The sequence below is a fragment of the Leiobunum rupestre genome, chromosome 7 (genome assembly GCF_980474605.1).
Source record: "Leiobunum rupestre chromosome 7, qqLeiRupe1.1.hap1, whole genome shotgun sequence".
In the NCBI taxonomy this organism is placed as follows: domain Eukaryota; kingdom Metazoa; phylum Arthropoda; class Arachnida; order Opiliones; family Sclerosomatidae; genus Leiobunum; species Leiobunum rupestre.
The window spans coordinates 58,076,111-58,098,309 of record NC_143390.1 but is presented as its reverse complement, the minus strand read 5'-3'; the positions used below and the strand labels follow the sequence as shown (position 1 = coordinate 58,098,309).

Sequence of the window (22,199 nt, the reverse complement as noted above, 5' to 3'; positions counted from 1 at the left end):
TAATTATGTCAGTTGCCTTCGAGATACATTTTACTGATCTAGAGTTATTTCTAAAATAACCACACATTTTTGTATACTTCAATTTAATTGCTATTAATCATAATACACGCTCTTTGGTGAAAGTTAACGTGTAATTGTGATGGTAAATAACAATTAGTTCTGCCGTGTCGTATTAGTGATATTCGGCCAGAACCTTAACATTAGAGAACTAGAAAAAACGCCTTAAACTCGAAATACGGAAATGTTTAGAAATAAATAAGAAACGTTGTTTAAGACGAACACGTCTATATGTTATATCAATCGATATATAATTTAACGTAGCATTATTAAGGTTAATTATAATTAGTTCTGCCGTGTCGTAATTGCGCAATTCGGCCAGGACTTTAACATTAGAGAACGGTAAATAACGCCCTTAAACTCGAAATACAGTAATATTTAGAAATGAATATTAAAACATGAAAATTAAAGTAAAATTATTAAGGTTAATTACAATTAGTTCTGCCGTGTCGTATTTGCGTTATTATATCAATCGATAGGAAAGTTAACTTCAAATAATTGAGCTGAATTACAATTAGCTCTGCTGTGTGGTATTTGTGTAATTCATTAAATTCATTTATAAGTTCTTAAAAAGTACGTTTGTGCCTTTGAAATTGGTTTAATTATGTTTATTACTGAGTTTTCATTTAATTTTCTAATTTTTCTTAGTAGAAATGGGATAAAACTGTTGAATTCACATTTCTTTAGTATAGACCAACATTCCTCTTCTTTCGTCGCGTTCCCTACTGTAGTCAAAGATATACTTTTCGAATTTTTGTTCTGGCATATTGACCATAATTGACGCTTGTGCTACTAGGGTACACGAACAACCCTATAAATCTTAACTAAAGGAGTGGAAAATCAGTAACTTATTTGTTACTTTAATGAAGTTCACAGTTTTCAAACTAGCAAGTATGTCAATTTTAAGAAGGCAGCGTGTTTTTACACGAGTTAGCGAAAGAGGGGGGCGGATAATCGTGTCTGGACAAGCAAGTTAAGGGGCCTCTATCGTCACGTTGCATCCATAGAGGATACGAGGGGGATCGAAGAGGGGTTTGTAATTCTTAGGTTATATTGCATAATAAATATAAGAGTTTACATTTTGCGCCAACCGTTACACTAAGCGCCATCTGAAGCGTTTAGTAACAAACTTTTCAGGTGAATTTTTAATTTAGAGTACGATATGCCCAATCAAAAATAATATTAAAAGGTTATACCAAGTCGTTATCAATGGCGAAAACGTATCTGTATTTCAATGTTTCTAATGCTGTTCACCCCTTTAGAATTTTTATTGCCTTGGGTATTAGCCTAGCTGACTATTATTATTATTGGTATTGTTATTATTTCATGTTTACAAATATTTTTTAATTCTATGATAGTTGAAGATGTGAAAAGATTGAATAATTTTTAATTCTTTTAATAAGATGACTCGGATGTTGAGGCCAAATCTTCAAAATCCACTCACCCTAAAAATTATCCGGCAGCCCGTTTGTTTCAAGTGAGGAGGATGACGAAATAGCGCTTCAATTAATCTTTTTGACTAATCAGGAATTGGTTCCCGCAACACCAAAGGTGACGCGTTGGGAAAAGGGCCCTAGGAAGATGCTATTAGAAAAAGGATTATACGACGCTTTACCCATTTATATTTACTTATTGTGCTACTTGCTTAAATTAACTAAATAACGTTCTTCAATGTTAAAGACAAACTTTTTAATTATCTTCTTTTTTATTGACTTAGATTGCAGAAACATCCATATATCTCATATTTCCAAATTGCTAAAATACATAGCAAATCAAACTGAAGAACAGAAATGTGAGCCAAAGTTAATTATGCACCTGGAATTAGTTCATAAATTCCTATATGAACTAAAGAAATGTAAGGTAAATAAACTTAAGTCGAGAAATTCGTGACGACCAGAAATTAACGATGGTTTGGTTTTTTTTAAGGCTAAAACCGCAAAGTTTCAAAAACTATCTTCATGCTGTTCAGCGGTTTGTTGTTTTCTTAAAAGTGTCAACTGGGATTATTTACCAATGTAAAACTTCTTATTTATTAAAATAAACACTTATTTTGTGCTCAAATAAAATTTTCAATAACGCAACAGCAGTATTGACCTTCGGCTATGTTACGGTTTTTATAGATGAAATTTGTAAAAAAATAGCAGTTCAAGTTTTTTTCATATTTATATTTAAAAGCAAATCCTTTATTTTTATTATGCGAATTCTTAGTGAGATCCAATCTCAAAGGTTTTAAAAACGCTTATAGCGTTAGAAGACAAATATAAGCGTACGTGAAACTATACCAAAGCTCTTGTTACTACCTCTCAGTAAGCGTTTCATGTAAATATTAAAATGTCCCGAATGAGAAAACATCTTTAACACGTATGCAATCTTAAAACATTACTTTGGTAAAGACTATCCTTTTAACACTTGGCAGTACTAATTTTTTTAAAGAAAGGTTATATTATAAAACGAACTTTAAAAATTATATCTAGATAAAGCCTTCTACAAATATCTTGAACATATCGAAAGCAATGTGCTACCGACTTTGCGTAAAGGCAACAACCGCGGTATTACGAACTATGTAACAAACAAACAATTCCAAACTCTGGTCAACAAAGAGGTCCCAGACATGGTGTACACTGCAGAATTTTTCGCTAAACCTCAAATTGGGTCTAAAATGACCAAGTCTATAAAAGATTGCGAAAACTGTTTTTATCCGGATCAGTTCTGCCAAATACGAAGTTACGAGTTATTAACATAAGACAAGTGACTGTAATTACATTTGATATTTTGGCTCGATTATAGAAGAGGGGAAATCACTAAAAATATATTTAAATGTAAGGAAGATAATATAAGCGAAAAATGAGAAAATTCCATACTGAAAAAGGGATAAAAAAGCTAAACCCTAAACAAATTAACAACTTTCAAATAGCTCGTACAAATACGTCTTCGAGTGAAAAATTAAATTAAATAATATAGTCAGAAATTCCAACGGTAGACCCGTTTCGTCCTAGTTGAAACTCATCAGTGCTGTGCGACTGGTACACCGAAAAGAGAGTCGAAGCCTAAACATTAAAAATTTCAAAACACATTGCGTAGCAACGGAGAAGCCGAATAGGGAGAGAGTGGTGGGGAATAATAATAATACCTTTTTATTTAAACCGATAAATTCATTTTACAGGTGGCTAATACTATACAGTGCTCAAAATACGGAGCAAAGAAGCGGAACCTCAAAACTTGACCATCGAAGAATTCGATCTCGGTTCTTGGACAGCAGACTTGCTTGGAAATCGGAGATACGTTATAAATGTTGAAAAACATAAAACTTCAGCAACATCAGTCGGGTCAATGACCCTCGACGCCTTTATGATGCCTTTTTTTTGAACGGAAAATTGTTTACTTTTCTGTATTTCATGAACCTTTTTCGTGATCGAGAAAGCGGAAAAGACGTTAACAAAAATTGTTAGATTTAATCCTAATTAACGAATTGAAAAAAGGAGTGAGCTGTTGGCCCGCGTTGCATGAAGGGCTCGCTACCACATTTCTACGCATTGTAACCCGGCCACCTGAATTAAAGGCACTAAAAGTCGCATGAGGAATTTGGTAAAGGTTGTGCCTAGGGTATTAGCTTAGTGTATTTCGAGAGCGGGACCATTGAACGTCGTAGATTTTATTAGGAAAATCGTTCTAATGGTTAAACAAATAAAATTATTCCGTGGTTCTGTGAATTTGGCGTTATACGCTTAAATAAATCTAAAACCTACTGTAATTACAATGTATAAATGTTACACACTGGTCATAAAAATACGTTTATACCGGTTATATTGTTAAAAGGGTAGGGTAGACTTTTGGGATCACTTGTAAATTAAGAGTAGTTTACGCCTTCCAGGCAATTAAAAGTTTTTATAAAGCATCGTTCGTTCAAAAATTAGCCGGAGTGTCAACACGATTCTTCTTTTATTTTTAATATTAGTTTAAAGTTTTACATATTTTGCAAGTTTGATGATATTTCAATAATTTTGTTAATTAAAATGTCGTTTAAAGTTGCCTTGACATCCGAAAAACCATGATTGGTAACGAATTGCGTAGTGTTAGTTAATAGCTCTAAGGACTGATGAGTATACTCTTATTATCTTTTTAAAACATGTCTGATTCGTCTTGTTATATTTAATAAAAAGTATTATTTTAGCAGCGTATCGAACCTAACTACATCTGAGACGGTTTCCACAGAAACATATTTTTGTTACTTAACATGTAAAGTTACAAAATTAGTCATAGTCTTTCGAGTTGGTAATAAATAGTTCAAAGGGTTTCCGCCGACAAACACTTTTCCGCCCATTATTTTCCATCTTATATATGGGCCCCCAAGGGTTGTAAAAGGGTAGCGTAAAATAGCGGGCGGTCATCGATAAAAGTGTTTTGAAAAAAAAAGACCAGAGTGTATACAAATTATAAGGTCGGATCAAATTTAGACATTTTAGTGGACCCAGGAACGTTATCGGCACAGCTTAGTTTAGACATGATGCTCGAGAAACGGGTTGTAGTGTACTGCCGATGGATGACGGGGGTGAATGCCTTATATATAGAATGCCTTATATATAGATAATAATTTGATGACGTAATCAGGATGACGTAATGGGTTGACTCAATGACTCACGCGATTAGTCAAATTTTGCGGTGTTGTGTATAGCGACGCCCATATTGGTAAACCAAAGAGATTTTAGGATTGTTAGCGATAAGCCGACTAACGGGAGAGGCGGGAATAGAACCTTCCATACCGGAAGTTATCTTTTAACTAAATTTATCAATAAACCAAAATACGGATTTAAATTTTATATATTTAAAAGAAAAAGCAAATGGCATACAAAGTATTAAAATAAACAAATGACTAAAATATACAAAAAGAAATATGGACAAATAACTAATATATACAAAGGAATTATTTACAATAATTATAGGTTGTCGACGAGTAGTTGTTCGAGCATGTCGTGGAACAGCCCCTCTGTGTCGTATACAGCTTGAGACTGCTCCTCACTGTCGGCGTACGCGAGACACGCTCCAACCTTCCACCGACACAAAACGCTTATTTCGAGAGAAGTGGAGGGTTGTATGACGTAAATTTAAATCGTATGAAATAAATTAAAATTACCTGTGGGCGAATGTCACGACTTCGAGACTGGGTTGGTGGTTTCGGGGGTCTGCTCCCATGAGGTTTCTTTTTAGAAAAAAAGACTTAGCAACAAGGCGTTTTTTTGTAGAAAAAAATATATGCGTACGTTATAAGAGAGTCGCTAGGTGGGAATAACCGGATCCTAGGGTTAATTTGGTCTAAGTCGACCGGCTCTAAAGGTATCACAGCCTGATATGGGGTGTCTAATAATAGAATTATATAAGGTATAAGATAAAGCATTTTATTTTTGTTATAACAGCCTGTTATGAAAAATGAGGTCTAATAAAACCCTCAGGGTTTGGAGGTCGCTCTCCAGCTGAACCGCCGACATCGCCAATGACGGGGAGGTCGTCACCGTCAGGAACGCCCGGGCCTGAAATAGGGCCGAAACGTCTCTAATGAGACTAAACAAATATATAATTTAAAATACGGAATATATTATTATCAATATTTAGGTATAAATTCAAGCTTACCCATCCCCGTCAATGACGAAACCAGGTCCGGCGGTGGGGATTACGTCGGCAGGTGGCTGGAATTGTTGTTCCGGATAACTTCTTCCTTCACCTTCCGAAGAAGAGCGACTCCAGCTACCCGTCTCAGCAGCATCATCCAAACACTGCGGGTTGAAGTGACATTAACCTTCTTGGATTAAGGCGAAGCTGAAAATATATTATTATTATTAAAACCCCAGCCAAATTCGAAAAAGGGTTTATTTGGGAAATATCAAAATAACATTTAGAGATCACCGAGCTAAAAATTGATAAAAACTCACATGTCGACGTCCTCATCCGAGAACAGAGGCGATGGACTTCTGGATGTCATGATAGCAGAGTTGTGATGTTCCAGGGTTTTTATACCAAAAGGATCCCCATTAGCACTTTGAGGGGCACCCCCATACGTAAGGGCCATTTGGGATGTAAAAACAAAAATCTATGAGAATCCCTCATAGTTTAAACTGAAATAGATAAGAGGATCTATTCCACATAGTTTATGGGGCTCCATAAAATTCTACGCGCAACAACATTCATTTATAACCATTTTTCGACAAAACGTTTGTCCCCAAAAAATATCCATCACTTTGAAACGTCTTTTTTAAAAAGTTTTTGAGTATATAACTGTCACCTCTTTTACCATGACCATCCTTCTACGCTTAAAAACAGCTGTGAAAACAATCGCTTTTTATAAACATTTCGGTGCGCAAAAAAAATCACACTATTTTAACAATACCCGATTTGACGCGTCATGTTAAATTCAGGAGTAGCGCGTGGATCAAAAACAAACTTAATTTGCATCGTAAAAAAGGTTAGGGTTAACACAAAAAAAGAGCCCATTTTCCCTTCAAAGAAAAAGACCGGTGGGGGCCTACATCGTTCAATTAAGACTCGAGCGGCGTGGGCCCAAAGGATTCCACCCTAAGGGTTTGGTGTCTAATAAAACAGCGGCTCGTACAAAAAATTGGGCCGCTCGGATAACAAGAAGGGCACCGTCAAAAAGTTTTTTTCGTATATTCATCCAGCTTTGTCAAAATAGTCAAAAGATTTTTCGGCAGCTCTTTTTTTTGAAAAACAACTTTTGTCAGCGATAAATGGATGAACCGGCACCAAATTTATGGGGGGTGGGGCTATCATTAAAGTATCCATTGGTCACTATCCATCCATAAACTTATAGGCTTAAAAAACATTGGGCCCATCTTTTAGAAAACAATCGAATTTTATATAATAGAGTTTCGAATTAACGACGTGATATTATTTTTATACAGCCCCAAAAGATACGTATAAATAGCGCCCGATCGGCCAAAGAAACTTAACTAATCAGCGGAATTCTCAAGTTGGAAGTCGTTTTCTTAGCGCCTAGAAAAAATGGATAGCGAAAGCTTATGTTGGTTTCTAGACGATTTGGCGGTAAAATGATCCTGGTCCGTACCCCAACTGCTGCAATTTTATTACGGAATATGTTTCTTTTTAAATTTAGAGCCGGGGTCTGCACCAAATAAATTAATTTTGACGGTTATTGAAATTTTTGAAACTGTTCAAACTATATCCCACGTTCCAGAAGCGTGCCAAACGGTAGCCGAACTCCGATTATTTAATCAAGCATTACCGTCTCGGTTAGGCGAAATTATTGAAGCGAGATATAAAAAGAGGGAAAAGAATTAATCGAACTCGAGTGGGATGCTATGTTGGGTGCCGAATATGACGAACCTGTGTTGGACTACCTGAAGAGTAAGTTTTTTCTCTCGTACCGAGTATCAAAAATATATAAGAAATTAAAAATATATATTTGTTTTTTATAGACAACCCTGAAATTGTCACGGCCGATGATGCTGGAGAACCCGAATCGCGTGAATCCGCCGAAATGGTGGACGAATATTTCAACGACCTACTTAACCAAAGCGGTTACGGGGAGGAGGAGGGAAACTTCCCAATTGTCGGGTATATGGATTTTGAGGACCCTAATTGCGCAATTTTGGGTCAGAATGAAAAACAGTTCCCGAATTTCAATATGACGGGAATTGAATTGGAAGCTGAAATATCTGATAATATAGCGGATGGGCTTGCCAGGGTCACTGAACGGGTATTACGCGTTGTAAACCCCGCTGACATGGTACAACTAGTAATCCGGCGCTGGGTGCGGCGCATCCCGATATAACCATTTCATTTAGGAGGCGTGACCAAATTGATATTGAGGCCCTACTCGACGAGATTTCAGAATCTATATATTCAGATGAGGAAGACGCGTTTTTCATGGCACCCGTCAATTTAATTTTTTCCATTGTCCGTCTACCACAATATGGTGGCTACGCAAAACGGAAACGACTAGAGACATTTGACCTGTTTTCTAGAAATAGGCGATCTTTTGTCCGTATTGCGAACAGCGACTCAATCTGTCTCGCTAGAGCTCTTTGCGTCGGTGTGGCGCTGTGTAAATACCAGAACGAGCCCGAAAACAAAAGACTAAAAACGGTCTATGAAACTTTGTCGCATACCAAAGAAAACAATCTGGCTGAGCGCGCCGAGGCGCTCCTCCTATGCTCCAAATCGGGTGTTCCACCTTATAAAGAATGCGCGTCGCCAGAGTCGATTAGAAAATTTAGAACGTACCTCAAAGAATACGATATTTTAATCTATCAAATTAAAAACAGCTGGCCGACCTTGGTGTACGATTCTAGAATACGGGCAGGTATGGACAGAAAACGTATTCTTCTTTTAAACGAGGGCGGCCATTTCTATCTAGCTCCCTTATTCGGGAAAGAAAAGTTTTGTTCAAAGTGTCTCGAGGGGTACAGACGAGATAGCACCCACGCGTGTTCAGACTATTGTTTCGCGTGTTGCAGGGCCATAAAATGTACCGACTGTTTACGTAATTTTACGGGTGTCGATTGCTACGCGCATCATAAAATAAAATTAACCGGCGATAAATTATCATTGTGCCAAAATTTATTTCATTGCTCGGAATGTTCGATTCTAATCGATTTGACTAAACGCGACGGCCAGCGGCATTCTTGTAACGAACAGTATTTTACCGTTTGTCGTAAGTTTTCCCCCTCGGGACATCAATGTTACATCCAAGTCATCAAAGACCTGCGACGCCCTTTACCCTGTTTCGATTCCAACGGTCAGCCTACGCAAATGTGGATATTTTACAATTTTGAGACTATCCAAACCAAACGGCACCCTGATAAGAAAAACTGTTATATTCATCAACCCACTTTGTGCGTCTCAGAAACTTATTGTTTCGCGTGCGTGGATACCCCCGACGTAACATGTAAATTTTGCGCCGTTCGCCAAAGACAATTTCTGGGTTCAGATTCCGCGCGAAAGTTTTTCGAATATTTAAGAACACTGGCTCGGATAAGAAGAGTGACCGCGCTGGGACATAATGCTAGTAATTATGATACGCAACTCCTATTGCAAGTTATAATGGAGAGCGCCGACTCGTTTGAGCCCGATCCGATAATAAATGGAACTAGCATCTTGCAACTGAAACTACACAATTTAACTCTATCGGATTCGTATAATTATATACAAATTCCTCTGTCGAAATTCGCGGATACGTTCGAACTGGGCCGCGAATATACGAAAGATTTTTTCCCCCATTTTCTATTCAACGAAGTTGATAATAATTTTGACATTTACAAACCCGAGCCAACAAACTACGTCTCGGAGAACTCGCTGCCCCCTTGGAAGCTTACGGTGCCCAATATTTCACAGCGAAAGACCGCGAAAGTTTTAACAAATGGTACGCTCTCGAAACCGAAATGAGTTCGGGATTTAATTACCTCGAAACGTTAAAACTCTCTTGTTCTAAAGATACCCACATACTAGCTAAAGGCTGTTTAAAGTTAATGAAACTATTTCAAGACTTGTGCGAAGTTAATCCGTTTAGCGTTGGTGTGACTATCGCGTCAGTGTGTAGTTACGTGCTGTGGAAAAAGTTTCTGGAGCCAGAAACGATTGGCATAATACCGGCTAATTTGTATCGGTTATCCGACAAAATATAAACAAGTTTTTTTTCACTAAAGGTTTCACGGATGTAGGACTTGCTTCGGGGACTCTGTAAATAGGAATCTGCCTTTATACGCTAACGCGAGCGATACCCTTAATACACGATTTTCCAACACGATGAGGACAACCAATAAACTTAAAGAAATGGGTTATACCGTCATTCAACAATGGGGGTGCGAATGGGTGCTTGAAAAACAAAAAAATCCTGCCATAAATGAATTTTTTAAAAATTCTAATTTTTCGGAAACTTTAACTGAGCGTTTAGATCCCCGAGCCGCTTTTTTCGGCGGTCGAGTATCAGCCCTACGAACGTACTGTAACGTTGAAGGGACCAACGATAAAATTTTCTACGTGGATATTTGCAGCCTGTACCCTTATATAAACAAACGGTATTATATCAAAAAATATATATGACGAAAACAAATATTTAAGTGGTTTTTTCTTTTATAGCGGCAAAGTCCCCGTTGGCCATCCGACAATTCTGCTCGGTACCGATATTCCAGCCATTGACGATTTTGAGGGATTATTGTTATGTAACGTGCTCCCGCCAACCAATTTATTCCATCCTATCCTTCCGTATCGGACCGTTAACAAGAAGTTAACGTTTACTCTATGCCGGACGTGCGCCGATTTACGGTACCAGGGTGACTGCGAGCATTCTGACGACGAAAGAATGCTTAAAGGCGTTTGGGTAATCGACGAATTAAGATGAGCAGTAAATCGCGGATACAAAATTATAAACAAAATCGAGGCCTGGTCGTACAAGGTGACCCAGTACAATCCTGCAACGGACAGCGGTGGGATTTTTCGAGACTACGTCGACTGTTTCCTTAAAACCAAGGTGGAGGCGAGCGGCTGGCCGTCAGAATGTCAGACTTCCGAAGCCCGGGCCAAATACATTGCGGCTTTCGAGCGTCATGAAGGGGTCAAATTGGACCCGACAAAAGTATCGAAAAACGAGGGACTTCGCAACATCTCTAAACTAATGCTGAATTCCATGTGGGGGTCTGTATGGATTTTATTAGCCACGTGGTGGCTTATAAGTCATATTAAAACTAGATTTTTTTTCCAGAAAACTCGGCCCGCGATCCATTGTGACCAAAACTCAAATCGTTCGCGAACCCAAAGTCTTCTTTGAACTGCTATCAAATCCGGAAATCAACGTAAAATCGGTTTTGACAGTCAACGATACGACTCTTCTAGGGAAATCAGCTCTCATCAAGGAAGCGGAAATCCCTCTAAAACATACAAATTGCGTAATTGCCGCTTATACAACCTGTCAAGCGAGATTAGTATTGTTAAAATATCTAGAAATAGTCGGAGAGAACGCGTTATATTTGGACACTGACGCCATCCAGTACGTCTCGAAGCACCCCCTTATAGCTACGGGACATTATTTAGGCGATATGGTCAGCGAGTTATCAGTTTATGTAAAAAATTCTTTTATTTACGAAGCCGCGTATGGCGGACAGAAATATTATTCGTTTTGGGTGAAAAATCCGGATACGGGTGAAAGGATTATCATTAACGGCGAAAATTTAAGAACTATGCTAGGGGTGACTGACGAAGAAACTGAAATACCGGAGGCGTTTGCCGTGCCTCTGCCCAAACAAATACGTCGACTTCCGGATCATACGCTCGTCAGCGTCGACTTGGAAAAAGCGTATCGACCCGTAATGGACAAAGATATTTCAGCTTCCAATTCAATTCCCGTCATATTGAAGTTCGGGAACTGTTTTTCATTCTGACCCAAAATTGCGCAATTAGGGTCCTCAAAATCAATATACCCGACAATTGGGAAATTTCCCTCCTCCTCCCCGTAACCGCTTTGGTTAAGTAGGTCGTTGAAATATTCGTCCACCATTTCGGCGGATTCACGCGGTTCGGGGTCTCCAACATCATCGGCCGTGACAATTTCAGGGGTATATAAAAAACAAATATATTTTTTTAATTTCTTATATATTTTTGATACTCGGTACGAGAGAAAAAAACTTACTCTTCAGGTAGTCCAACACAGGTTCGTCATATTCGGCACCCAACATAGCATCCCACTCGAGTTCGAGTAATTCTTTTTCCCTCTTTTTATATCTCGCTTCAATAATTTCGCTTAACCGAGACGGTAATGCTTGGTTAAATAATCGGAGTTCGGCTACCGTTTGGCACGCTTCTGGAACGTGGGATATAAATTGAACAGTTTCAAAAATTTCAATAACCGTCAAAATTAATTTAAAACTTAGACGGCTAAAGATTGCGGGTAACTTATTTGGGGCAAACCCCGGCTGTAAATTTAAAAATAAACATATTTCGTAATAAAATTGCAGCAGTTGGGGTACGGACCAGGATCTATTTACCGCCAAATCGTCTAGAAACCAACATAAGCTTTCGCTATCCATTTTTTCTAGGCGCTAAGAAAACGAATTCCAACTTGAGAATTCCGCTGATTAGTGAAGTTTCTTTGGCCGATCGGGCTTTATTTATACGTATCTTTTGGGGCTGTATAAAAATAATATCACGTCGTTAATTCGAAACTATTATATAAAACTCGATTGTTTTCTAAAAGATGGGCCCAATGTTTTTTAAGCCTATAAATTTAAGGATGGATAGTGATCAATGGCTACTTTAATGATTTAGGGCTCTTTTTTTGTGTCAAACCACCTTTTTTACGATGCAAATTAGTTTGTCTTTGATACACGCACGATTTCTTTATTTAACATGACGCGTCAAATCGGGTATTGTTAAAATAGTGTGATTTTTTTGCGCACCGAAATGTTTATAAAAAGCGATTGTTTTCACAGCTGTTTTTAAGCGTAGAAGGATGGTCATGGTAAAAGAGGTGACAGTTATATACTCAAAAGTGTTAGATATTTTTTGGGGACAAACGTTTTGTCGAAAAATTGTTATAAATGAATGTTGTTGCGCGTAGAATTTTATGGAGCCCCATAAACTATGTAGAATAGATCCTCTTAACTATTTAAGTTTAAACTATGAGGGATTCTCATAGATTTTTGTTTTTACATCCAAAATGGCCCCTACGTATGGGGGTGCCCCTCAAAATGTGAATAGAGGTCCTTTTGGTATAAAAACCCTGGAACTGGGTCCCTAAGACATCACAACTCTGCTCTCATGACATCCAGAAGTCCATCGCCTCTGTTCTCGGATGAGGACGTCGACATGTGAGTTTTTATCAATTTTAGCTCGGTGATCTCTAAATGTTATTTTGATATTTCGCAAATAAACCCTTTTTCGATTTTGGCTGGGGTTTTAATAATAATAATATATATTTTCAGCTTCGCCTTAATCCAAGAAGGTGAATGTCACTTCAACCCGCAGGGTTTGGATGATGCTGCTGAGGCGGGTAGCTGGAGTCGCTTTTCTTCGGAAGGTAAAGGAAGAAGTTATCCGGAACAAAAATTCCAGCCACCCGCCGACGTAATCCCCACCGCCGGACCCGGTTTCGTCATTGACGGGGATGGGTAAGCTTGAATTTATACCTAAATATTGATAATAATATATTCCGTATTTTAAATTATATATTTGTTTAGTCTCATCAGAGACGTTTCGGCCCTATTTCAGGTCCGGGCGTTCCTGGCGGTGACGACCTCCCCGTCATTGGGGGTGTCGGCGGTTCAGCTGGAGAGCGACCTCCAAACCCTGAGGGTTTTATTAGACCTTATATTTCATAACAGGCTGTTATAAAGAAAATAAAATGCTTTATCTTATACCTTGTCTCTTTTTTTATATAATTCTATTATAAGACACCCCATATCAGTCTGTGATACCTTAAGAGCCGGTCGACTTAGACCAAATTAACCCTAGGATCCGGTTATTCCCGCCTAGCGACTCGCTTATAACGTACGCATAAATTTTTCTACAAAAAAACGCCGTGTTGCTCAGTCTTTTTTTCTAAAAAGGAACCTCATGGGAGCAGACCCCCGACACCACCAACCCAGTCTCGAAGTCGTGGCATTCGCCCACAGGTAATTTTAATTTATTTCATAAGATTTAAATTTACGTCATACAACCCTCCACACCTTTTTTTAGACTTTCTCTCGAAATAAGCGAGTGGGGTCGGTGGAAGGTAGGAGCGTGTCTCGCGTGCGCCGACAGCGAGGAGCAGTCTCAAGCTGTATACGACACAGAGGGGCTGTTCCACGACATGCTCCAACAACTACTCGTCGACAACCTATAATTATTCTATATTTTTTGTATTTCTCGTTTGTATTTTTCATTTGTAAATAATTCCTTTGTATATATTAGTTATTTGTCCATATTTATTTTTGTATATTTTAATACTTTCTATGCCATTTGCTTTTTTTTTAAATATATAAAGTTTAAATCCGTTTTTTGGTTTATTGATAAATTTAGTTTAAAGATAACTTCAGTTATGGAAGGTTCTATTCCCGCCTCTCCCGTTAGTCGGCTTATCGCTAACAATCCTACAAACGCATTACAAGTCGCGTTGATTTTACTTCTCTTTGGTTTACCAATATGGGCGTCGCTATACACATAACACCGCAAATTTTACTAATCGCGTGAGTCATAGAGTCAACCCATTACGTCATCAAATTATTATCTATATATAAGGCATTCACCCCCGTCATCCATCGGCAGTACACTACAACCCGTTTCTCGAGCATCATGTCTAAACGAAGCTGTGCAGATAACGTTCCTGGGTCCACTAAAATGTCTAAATTTGATCCGACTCAGCGGAAAGTTAACCCTCGGTATTCACTTTCATCCGAGCTTTTCGTTACTACGGGTTTTACGTCTGAGCTCGATATATCTGTAGCTCTATGCAATAAAGTCTCACACCAGGTCTTTGAGATGTCTTCGCGCGCCTGGGACGATTTATACGGCCACTGGGAACAAATAAATGATCCCCAACGGCTGCCCTTTCGATCACCGTTCCCGCTATCTGATGCGCTAGTGACCGCCGCCATGTCTGACCAAAAAGGATTAACCTTGCAAAGTACGATATCCGAAGCGTCGGTCGTAATCAAAGCGCCTGAAACTCGAGAATTGGACAGACTCAAATATTTCATTAATTTGCACATTCAACTCCTTAAAGTGAACCAAAAACTCTTTGAATTAATGGGTTACGTTATAACCGATAATTATCGTAAAATTTACGAAATATTGTATAAAGAACCATGCACACCCAACAATTTATTTCTATCGGTTGAACATGAAAGGTATGATACCGTTGTACGCTACGCGTCCAATTACGTAACAGCATTTAAAATTATTGAAGATTTTAAAGAAACAGTTGCCAACCAAAATATGTTTTGCGTATATAACTTTTACAATTTGTTCACTATGGTGTCTACAAATCATTTTATCTTTAAGCGTTTTTTTTAATCCGCTTAATGTATTGTTACTTTGAATGTATAAAAAAACCTTATAATTTGTATACACTCTGTTCTTTTTTTTCCAAAACACTTTTATCGATGACCGCCCGCTATTTTACGCTACCCTTTTACAACCCTTGGGTGCCCATATATAAGATGGAAAATAATGGGCGGAAAAGTGTTTGTCGGCGGAAACCCTTTGAACTATTTATTACCAACTCGAAAGACAGGGGCCCTAGGCCCGACATTCACTATGACGGATCGGTTTTGACGGACCTATTTAAACGGCTTATAGCTGTTTGCATAACATCGTGTCAGTCCACACGACCCACCAAAAAGCGACAGATAAATCATCTAACCTATTGACCCAGGTTTTATGAGGGGTTATAACATCGTAAATCATCTAACCTATTGACCTCGTAAATCAGCTAACCTTTTGACTTACCGAAAATGTACGCAAAATGGGGGGAATGCTTACCCCCACAGGGGCAGGTTTCACCCCCGTTTCCCCCGCCCGTGGGGACCCCTATCGGTATACACACTCCCTTATCTCTTGCATTCTATCCGCCCGGGCTTACTTCTCTTAAATATTCGGAAGCCTCCAAATGTATTTTGCCGGAAATGTTTCAAATGGTTAATTTTAAAAAAGCGAATAACCTTTCCATCTTTTTCAAAATTTACTTTTCGACCGATAGGTGGTACTAAAATTGTTCAATGAGAGAGTTGAAGAGCCTAGTTGAAAACCTACAAATAACTTTAGTTCGATCGAAAACACTGATTATATCCCTAGATAATGAGATAAGAAAACAAGTTGTCCATAGCAGGCCAAGGGTTTTTGTTTAACAAATGAGAGTATGATAAACAACCTCTATCCAATCAAACAAAAGATTATTGGTAACTTCTAACGAAGAAATTACATGAATGGTTTAATAAGCGACCTGTTAAGGTATAACAGCGAGTAAACAGCCGTTACCAAGCAAGTGTATTAACTCACTTGAAAACGGACGAGCTTTCTTAGATATGCTCTTTGCTGTTATATAATACGAAGAGTAAACGTGATTAAGTAAACTACCTAATTCGAGTTAAAAATGAATGACTAATTTTGTAACTTTCCATGTTTAGTAACAAAAATATGTTTCTGTGGAGTCCGTCTCAGATATAGATAGGTTCGATACAATGCATAGAAATGTGGTAGCGAGCCCTTCATGCAACGCGGGCCAACAGCTCACTCCTTTTTTCAATTCGTTAATTAGGATTAAATCTAACAATTTTTGTTAACGTCTTTTCCGCTTTCTCGGTCACGAAAAAGGTTCATGAATAACAGAAAAGTAAAAAATTTTCCGTTCAAAAAAAGGCATCATAAAGGCGTCGAAGGTCATTGACCCGACTGATGTTGCTGAAGTTTTATGTTTTTCAACATTTATAACATATCTCCGATTTCCAAGCAAGTCTGCTGTCCAAGAACCGAGATCGAATTCTTCGATGGTCAAGTTTTGAGGGATACCGCTTCTTTACCGCGTATTTTGGGCACTGTATAGTATTAGACACCTGTAAAATGAATTTATCGGTTTAAATAAAAAGGTATTATTATTATTCCCCACCACTCTCCCCCTATTCGGCTTCTCCGTTGCTACGCAATGTGTTTTGAATTTTTTAATGTTTAGGCTTCGACTCTCTTTACGGTGTACCAGTCGCACAGCACTGATGAGTTTCAAATAGGACGAAACGGGTCTACCGTTGGAATTTCTGATTATTTAATTTAATTTTTCACTCGAAGACGTATTTGTACGAGCTATTTGAAAGTTGTTAATTTGTTTAGGGTTGAGCCAAAATATCTAATGTAATTTAAAAAATTACAGTCACTGGTCTTATGATAATAACTCGTACCTTCGTATTTGGCAGAACTGATCCGGATAAAAAGAGTTTTCGCAATCTTTTATAGACTTGGTCATTTTAGACCCAATTTGAGGTTTAGCGAAAAATTCTGCAGTGTACACCATGTCTGGGTCCTCTTTGTTGACCATAGTTCGGAATTGTTTCTTTGTTCGTAATACTGCGGTTGTTGCCTTTACGCAAAGTCGGTAGCACATTGCTTTAGATATGTTCAAGATATTTGTAGTAGGCTTTATCTAGATATAATTTTGTAAGTTCGTTTTATAATATAACCTTAATTTAAAAAAATTAGTACTGCCAAGTGTTAAAAGGATAGTCTTTACCAAAGTAATGTTTTTAGATTGCATACGTGTTAAAGAATTTTTCTCATTCGGGACATTTTAATATTTACATGAAACGTTTACTGAGAGGTAGTAACAAGAGCTTCGGTATAGTTTCGCGTACGCTTATATTTGTCTTCTAACGCTATAAGCGTTTTTAAAACCTTTGAGATCGGACCTCACTAAGAATTCGCATAATAAAAATAAAGGATTTGCTTTTAAATATAACTATGAAAAAAATTTGAACTGCTATTTTTTTAAGAAATTTCATCTATAAAAACCGTAACATAGCAGAAGGTCAATACTGCTTTTGCGTTATTTAAAATTTTATTTAAGCACAAAATAAGAGTTTATTTTAATAAATAAGAAGTTTTACCTTGGTAAATAATCCCAGTTGACACTTTTAAGAAAACAACAAACCGCTGAACAGCATCAAGATAGTTTTTCAAACTTTGCGGATTTAGCCTTAAAAAAATTCAAACCATCGTTAATTTCTGGTCGTCACGAATTTCTCTGATTAAGTTTATTTACCTTACATTCCTTTAGTTCATATAGGAATTTATGAACTAATTCCAGGTGCATAAGTAACTTTGGCTTACATTTCTGTTCTTCAGTATGATTTGCTATGTAATTTAGCAATTTGGAAATATGATATATATGGATGTTTCTGCAATCTAAGCCAATAAAAAAGAAGAAAGGTACTAAGTTACAAGTAATAATTTTACATGTAGACTTGCAGAAATTTTAAATACAACTTCCTTGATTATCTCTCAAGATTAATTACTATTCAATCGAATTTATAAACTTTGAAAACAAAGGTTGTAAAAGGACCTTGCACACCGTCTATAGGAAAATGGCTTTCGGCCAATTTTATGGAATTTGATTATGTTGTCCCCCTGATCATGCTGAACAAAAGTGTTTAAAGGCCCAAAGTCACCAAATCAATATCTTGGCAGCTACTTACCCTCAAAGATCGAAATAACAATAGTAATTCTCTATTCTTTTTCTAATTAACTTTTGGTCAGAAGTGTATGATTTGAAGTATGTAAGCTCATACATTAACAACGATATTGATGTTAGTGTACTCTGCTTGATAGCCAGATTCATTAGCTGCCCGTCACCTCTTCTCTACTAGAAATCAGGTATAAGTTGCCATTCACGTTCTTCATTCGGATAGAGTTACCATTCGCGTGTTTCATGCGGGTAGGGTTCTACAGTCGAGATACGACTGACCCGACCGTTCGTGGAATCCGTTGCCAGTCGCCACTATATGAGCTTACATACTTCAAATCATACACTTCTGACAAAAAGTTAATTAGAAAAACAATAGATAATTACTATGGTTATTTCGATCTTTGACGGTCAGTAGAGAGAAAGGGGTGTCCCGCCGGTGATTGAGAATTTCATTCTCAATCACCGGAAGGACACAAAGCTGTAGCTTGGCTCCCGCCGTTCACCCGCGCCTCTCCCGTTCCTCCCGCCGTTCACCCGCGCCTTTCCTCCTTTAATCACCAGAATTTCTAATCACCAGATTCTCCCGTTCACGGGTTGCTTTCCCCCATCCCCATTCTCCAGAATTTGTTTTCCTCGTGCAGATATCTGGAGATTAGATTTTTACCCGTTTGCTTATCGCTTCAGAACTCCTTAATTTCTAATCTCTAGGCAATAATAACAAGTTATTTTCAATTTAATTAATTTTTTATTTTATTTTAGAACTTTGTTTACATGTTAGTAGGTACTATCAGATATTCCATTAGATGGTTATCTTGTGCATTACACAATGAAAACAAATTAAAGTAGCTAAGTTTACAGGTTAATTGATTATCTACGAGTAAATTAGTAAAATCTTGTAGTACTTCCGAGGGTGATTTAAAACAGCCAAAATAAGATTTTACTTGATGGTACGAATTAAATTGATCTGGGTACAAAAATAAACCCTCGAAAGAAGTACATGCATTCGATAACATTTTTATGTTCGTTTAAAAGATTTATTTGAAACCGAATAAAATCAATTTTTTTTTGGAACTCACCGATTTCGCGAGCTCCCAGATCCAGAACATGACCGTAGGCAGAGTTCAATTTGATGTTGTTGGTAGTGGCGACGACGGATACGTTGTTGTCGTGATAGTCGATGATGTTGTGCGTTAGAGACGATGCTCCGGTTTGCGTAGCGGCGAAAAGCTCTCCCCAAAGAGAGAGTAGATTGGTGAAAGCTTCGGAGGTCAGGAACAGAATATTTTCGTTCGATTTTTTGAAGAAGATAACTTGTAATTTTGATCCGTCGAAACCAAAAGAAATGTAGACTGATCCTCCTAACGTGATTTTTATGTTGATACGTCTTTCTTGGCCCCTGCGTTTGGATACGGTATGCGTCTCGGCTATAGAAAATGAAAATGTTAAGCCTTTGTCTATTGAAATAGTAATAGTATTAATAAAATAATGCTTACCAATAGATCGTTTTTCCATGTTTACGGTAGATGAGGAGAGCAAAGCGGATGCACTTCTTTTCAGTTCAGCGTCTCAGAGAGAAATGACGCATGGGAGATTAATCAGTTCCTATCTTGTTGAGATTAATTCATCACGTGATCTAAACTTCAAATAACCCTCAAATTCTATCGGCTCTCTCTCTCTCTGAGATAACAGTTCTAGACACTCTAAATTAAACCGTCTCGTGCTCGAAACTGCCTCTAATTATTCCCCATTGACGTCACATATTAATCCACTTGGAAGAAAAAAAAAACCATTGTAGTTTCCTCTCGAGAGCTTGTGATGCAATCATATCCTAGAAAACAATACAATTAATAGAAATTAACATAAAATTAGTATACTTTTAATACCATTTTGTGAACTACAGTGAAAAAAGTTACAATTTTACGGTAGAAACGTTTTCAAAATACCACAAAATGAACTCAAATAAGAAAATTGTAATTAAAATAATCACTACGGCTATAATTTTAGAAGGTTGTTTCAGGACGGTGATTATGGCAGATATTTATACTTCAGTGTCCATATCGGAAATGAAGTTAAATGGAATATTTTGCGTAAATAAGTATAAATTTTAGCATAACCCTAATATATTCTCGAGAACTGAACAAGTTCTTTGGGAATAAGAGATAAGCTTACTATCTTCCCCTAGGCCCTATATAAGGGGGGTGTCTGAACCGGGGGAACGTCACTCTATTGTTGTTCTTTGTGCGTCTAGTACCAGGATTTTTGAAGCGCGCTCTCTCTCTCTCTACGTAAGTTTATTTTGATTTTTTTTATCGTAATTTTTTGAATAAGGTTTAAGTAAATTGGCATTAAAATGAAAGGTGTACAATACCCAGAAATTAATTTAGTTGATACCCCGGAAATGATTATAATCGACTCCCCTGAATTGATTGATATAACTGATAACGAGCTCCCGGAAGTACCCATAGTAACTTTACTCGATTCTCCAGAAATGGAAATAATAGATTTAACTGATACCCAAGACCCTACCCTTTCCTTAACTACAGTAACTGATTCGCAATTGGAACGTTTAAAAGAAATGACAATGGTACGAGATTATCTTAGAGAATATCAACTAACTCATCAAATCTGTTCGCCCCCTATCGTTAATTTACCTTCACCCCTTTTAAGACCTAGTTCTATTCCACCTGACGAAGTACGTTTTTCGCCCTCGTATACGCCTATGGATGCTCCCTCACCCTTTCTAGAATCAGATGACACATGCCACTCTTTATCTTTGGAAGATAATTTTATCATGTCGTCCCTCAGTACGGACAGCATTCAGCGCTTAGCTGAGAACGTACAAGTTGCCCGACGGGACGCTGAGGAACTTGCAGCCGCAGCCGCAAGGGCCGCTGAAATGTTCGAGGAAGCTAAAGCGTTGTTAGCTGCTCGTACGGCTAGTAGTAGTAGTAGTAGTAGGCCACCTCATAATATTTCCCCTCAGCGTAATAATGACCCTATAGCGGTCGCAGGCCCCTCACGAGCTCCGCAGTATTCACCTCCATCGTCTCAGACTGCTGAGAAAAACGCGAACCCCGAGAACGCAAATTTGGCTGCCCCCACTTCGTCTCCTCCTCCTCAAGTTGGAGGTGGGTTGGTTGACGTTCCAATAACGCCTCCGTCCTTTCCTAATTTACCAGGTTCTGTTAAAATATTGAATAATAATATCCAAAATTTCCCAAATTTTGGACTAATGGGACGGACTTTAAATGTCCGGTTAGAAAATAATATAGAAAATGGTATTTATATATTGATGGAAACCCTATTGGAGGACTGTTTGCCTTCAGATATGGTTTCGGTTTCATTCGTGAACGTCACTAACCCCGGTTTTCAAATTAACGTCAGTTTCCGGCGTCGGGACCAATTAGACTTGCAATGGTTGATGACGTATATCGATGAAAAAAGCTATAGATCCGAGAACGATGGTAGTTTTTTTGAAGGAATAATTACGATTACGTTTAATCGAGTCAGATTACCGCAAGGAGGAACTAGACCAGTTGGGTTAGGGATTTCCCTTGAAAAAGAGTTTTCTTTTTATAAACATTGCACCATAACGATAAATAACCAGGATAAAATTTGTTTAGCACGCGCTCTTGTAGTAGCCATAGCTCATAGAGAATACATGGATAATAAAAATGATGGAGAACTTAAAAGAAAATATACTACTATAAGACATTGTAGAGGAAAAAATATTGAAACGCTATTACAGACCCGCGAAGCTAGGACCCTTTTGGCATATTCTGCATTAACAGACGAAGAATGCGCTGGTCCGGACGCTTTAACTCGGTTCCAAGAAATCTTGCCCGAATACAGTATTATCGTTTTTCGATTACGCGATCCCGTACCCTTAGTTATTTTCGGCGACGTCAAAGAAGAGAGGGAACTAGAAGGACCTCTCCGCAAACGTCTTTATCTTCTAAATATTGACACA

General features: G+C 37.9%; 1 protein-coding gene across 1 annotated transcript; it reads right to left on the bottom strand.

The window, feature by feature from the left end:
- Positions 1-19,183: 19,183 nt before the first annotated feature.
- On the bottom strand, positions 19,184-19,828 carry LOC149937577 (uncharacterized). Its single transcript, XM_090153845.1, has 2 exons — positions 19,723-19,828; positions 19,184-19,653 (listed from the first exon to the last, which is right to left on the bottom strand). Exons 1-2 carry the CDS (start codon positions 19,739-19,741, stop codon positions 19,184-19,186), a joined length of 489 nt encoding a protein of 162 aa, XP_090009971.1. The 5' UTR covers positions 19,742-19,828.
- Positions 19,829-22,199: the final 2,371 nt, after the last annotated feature.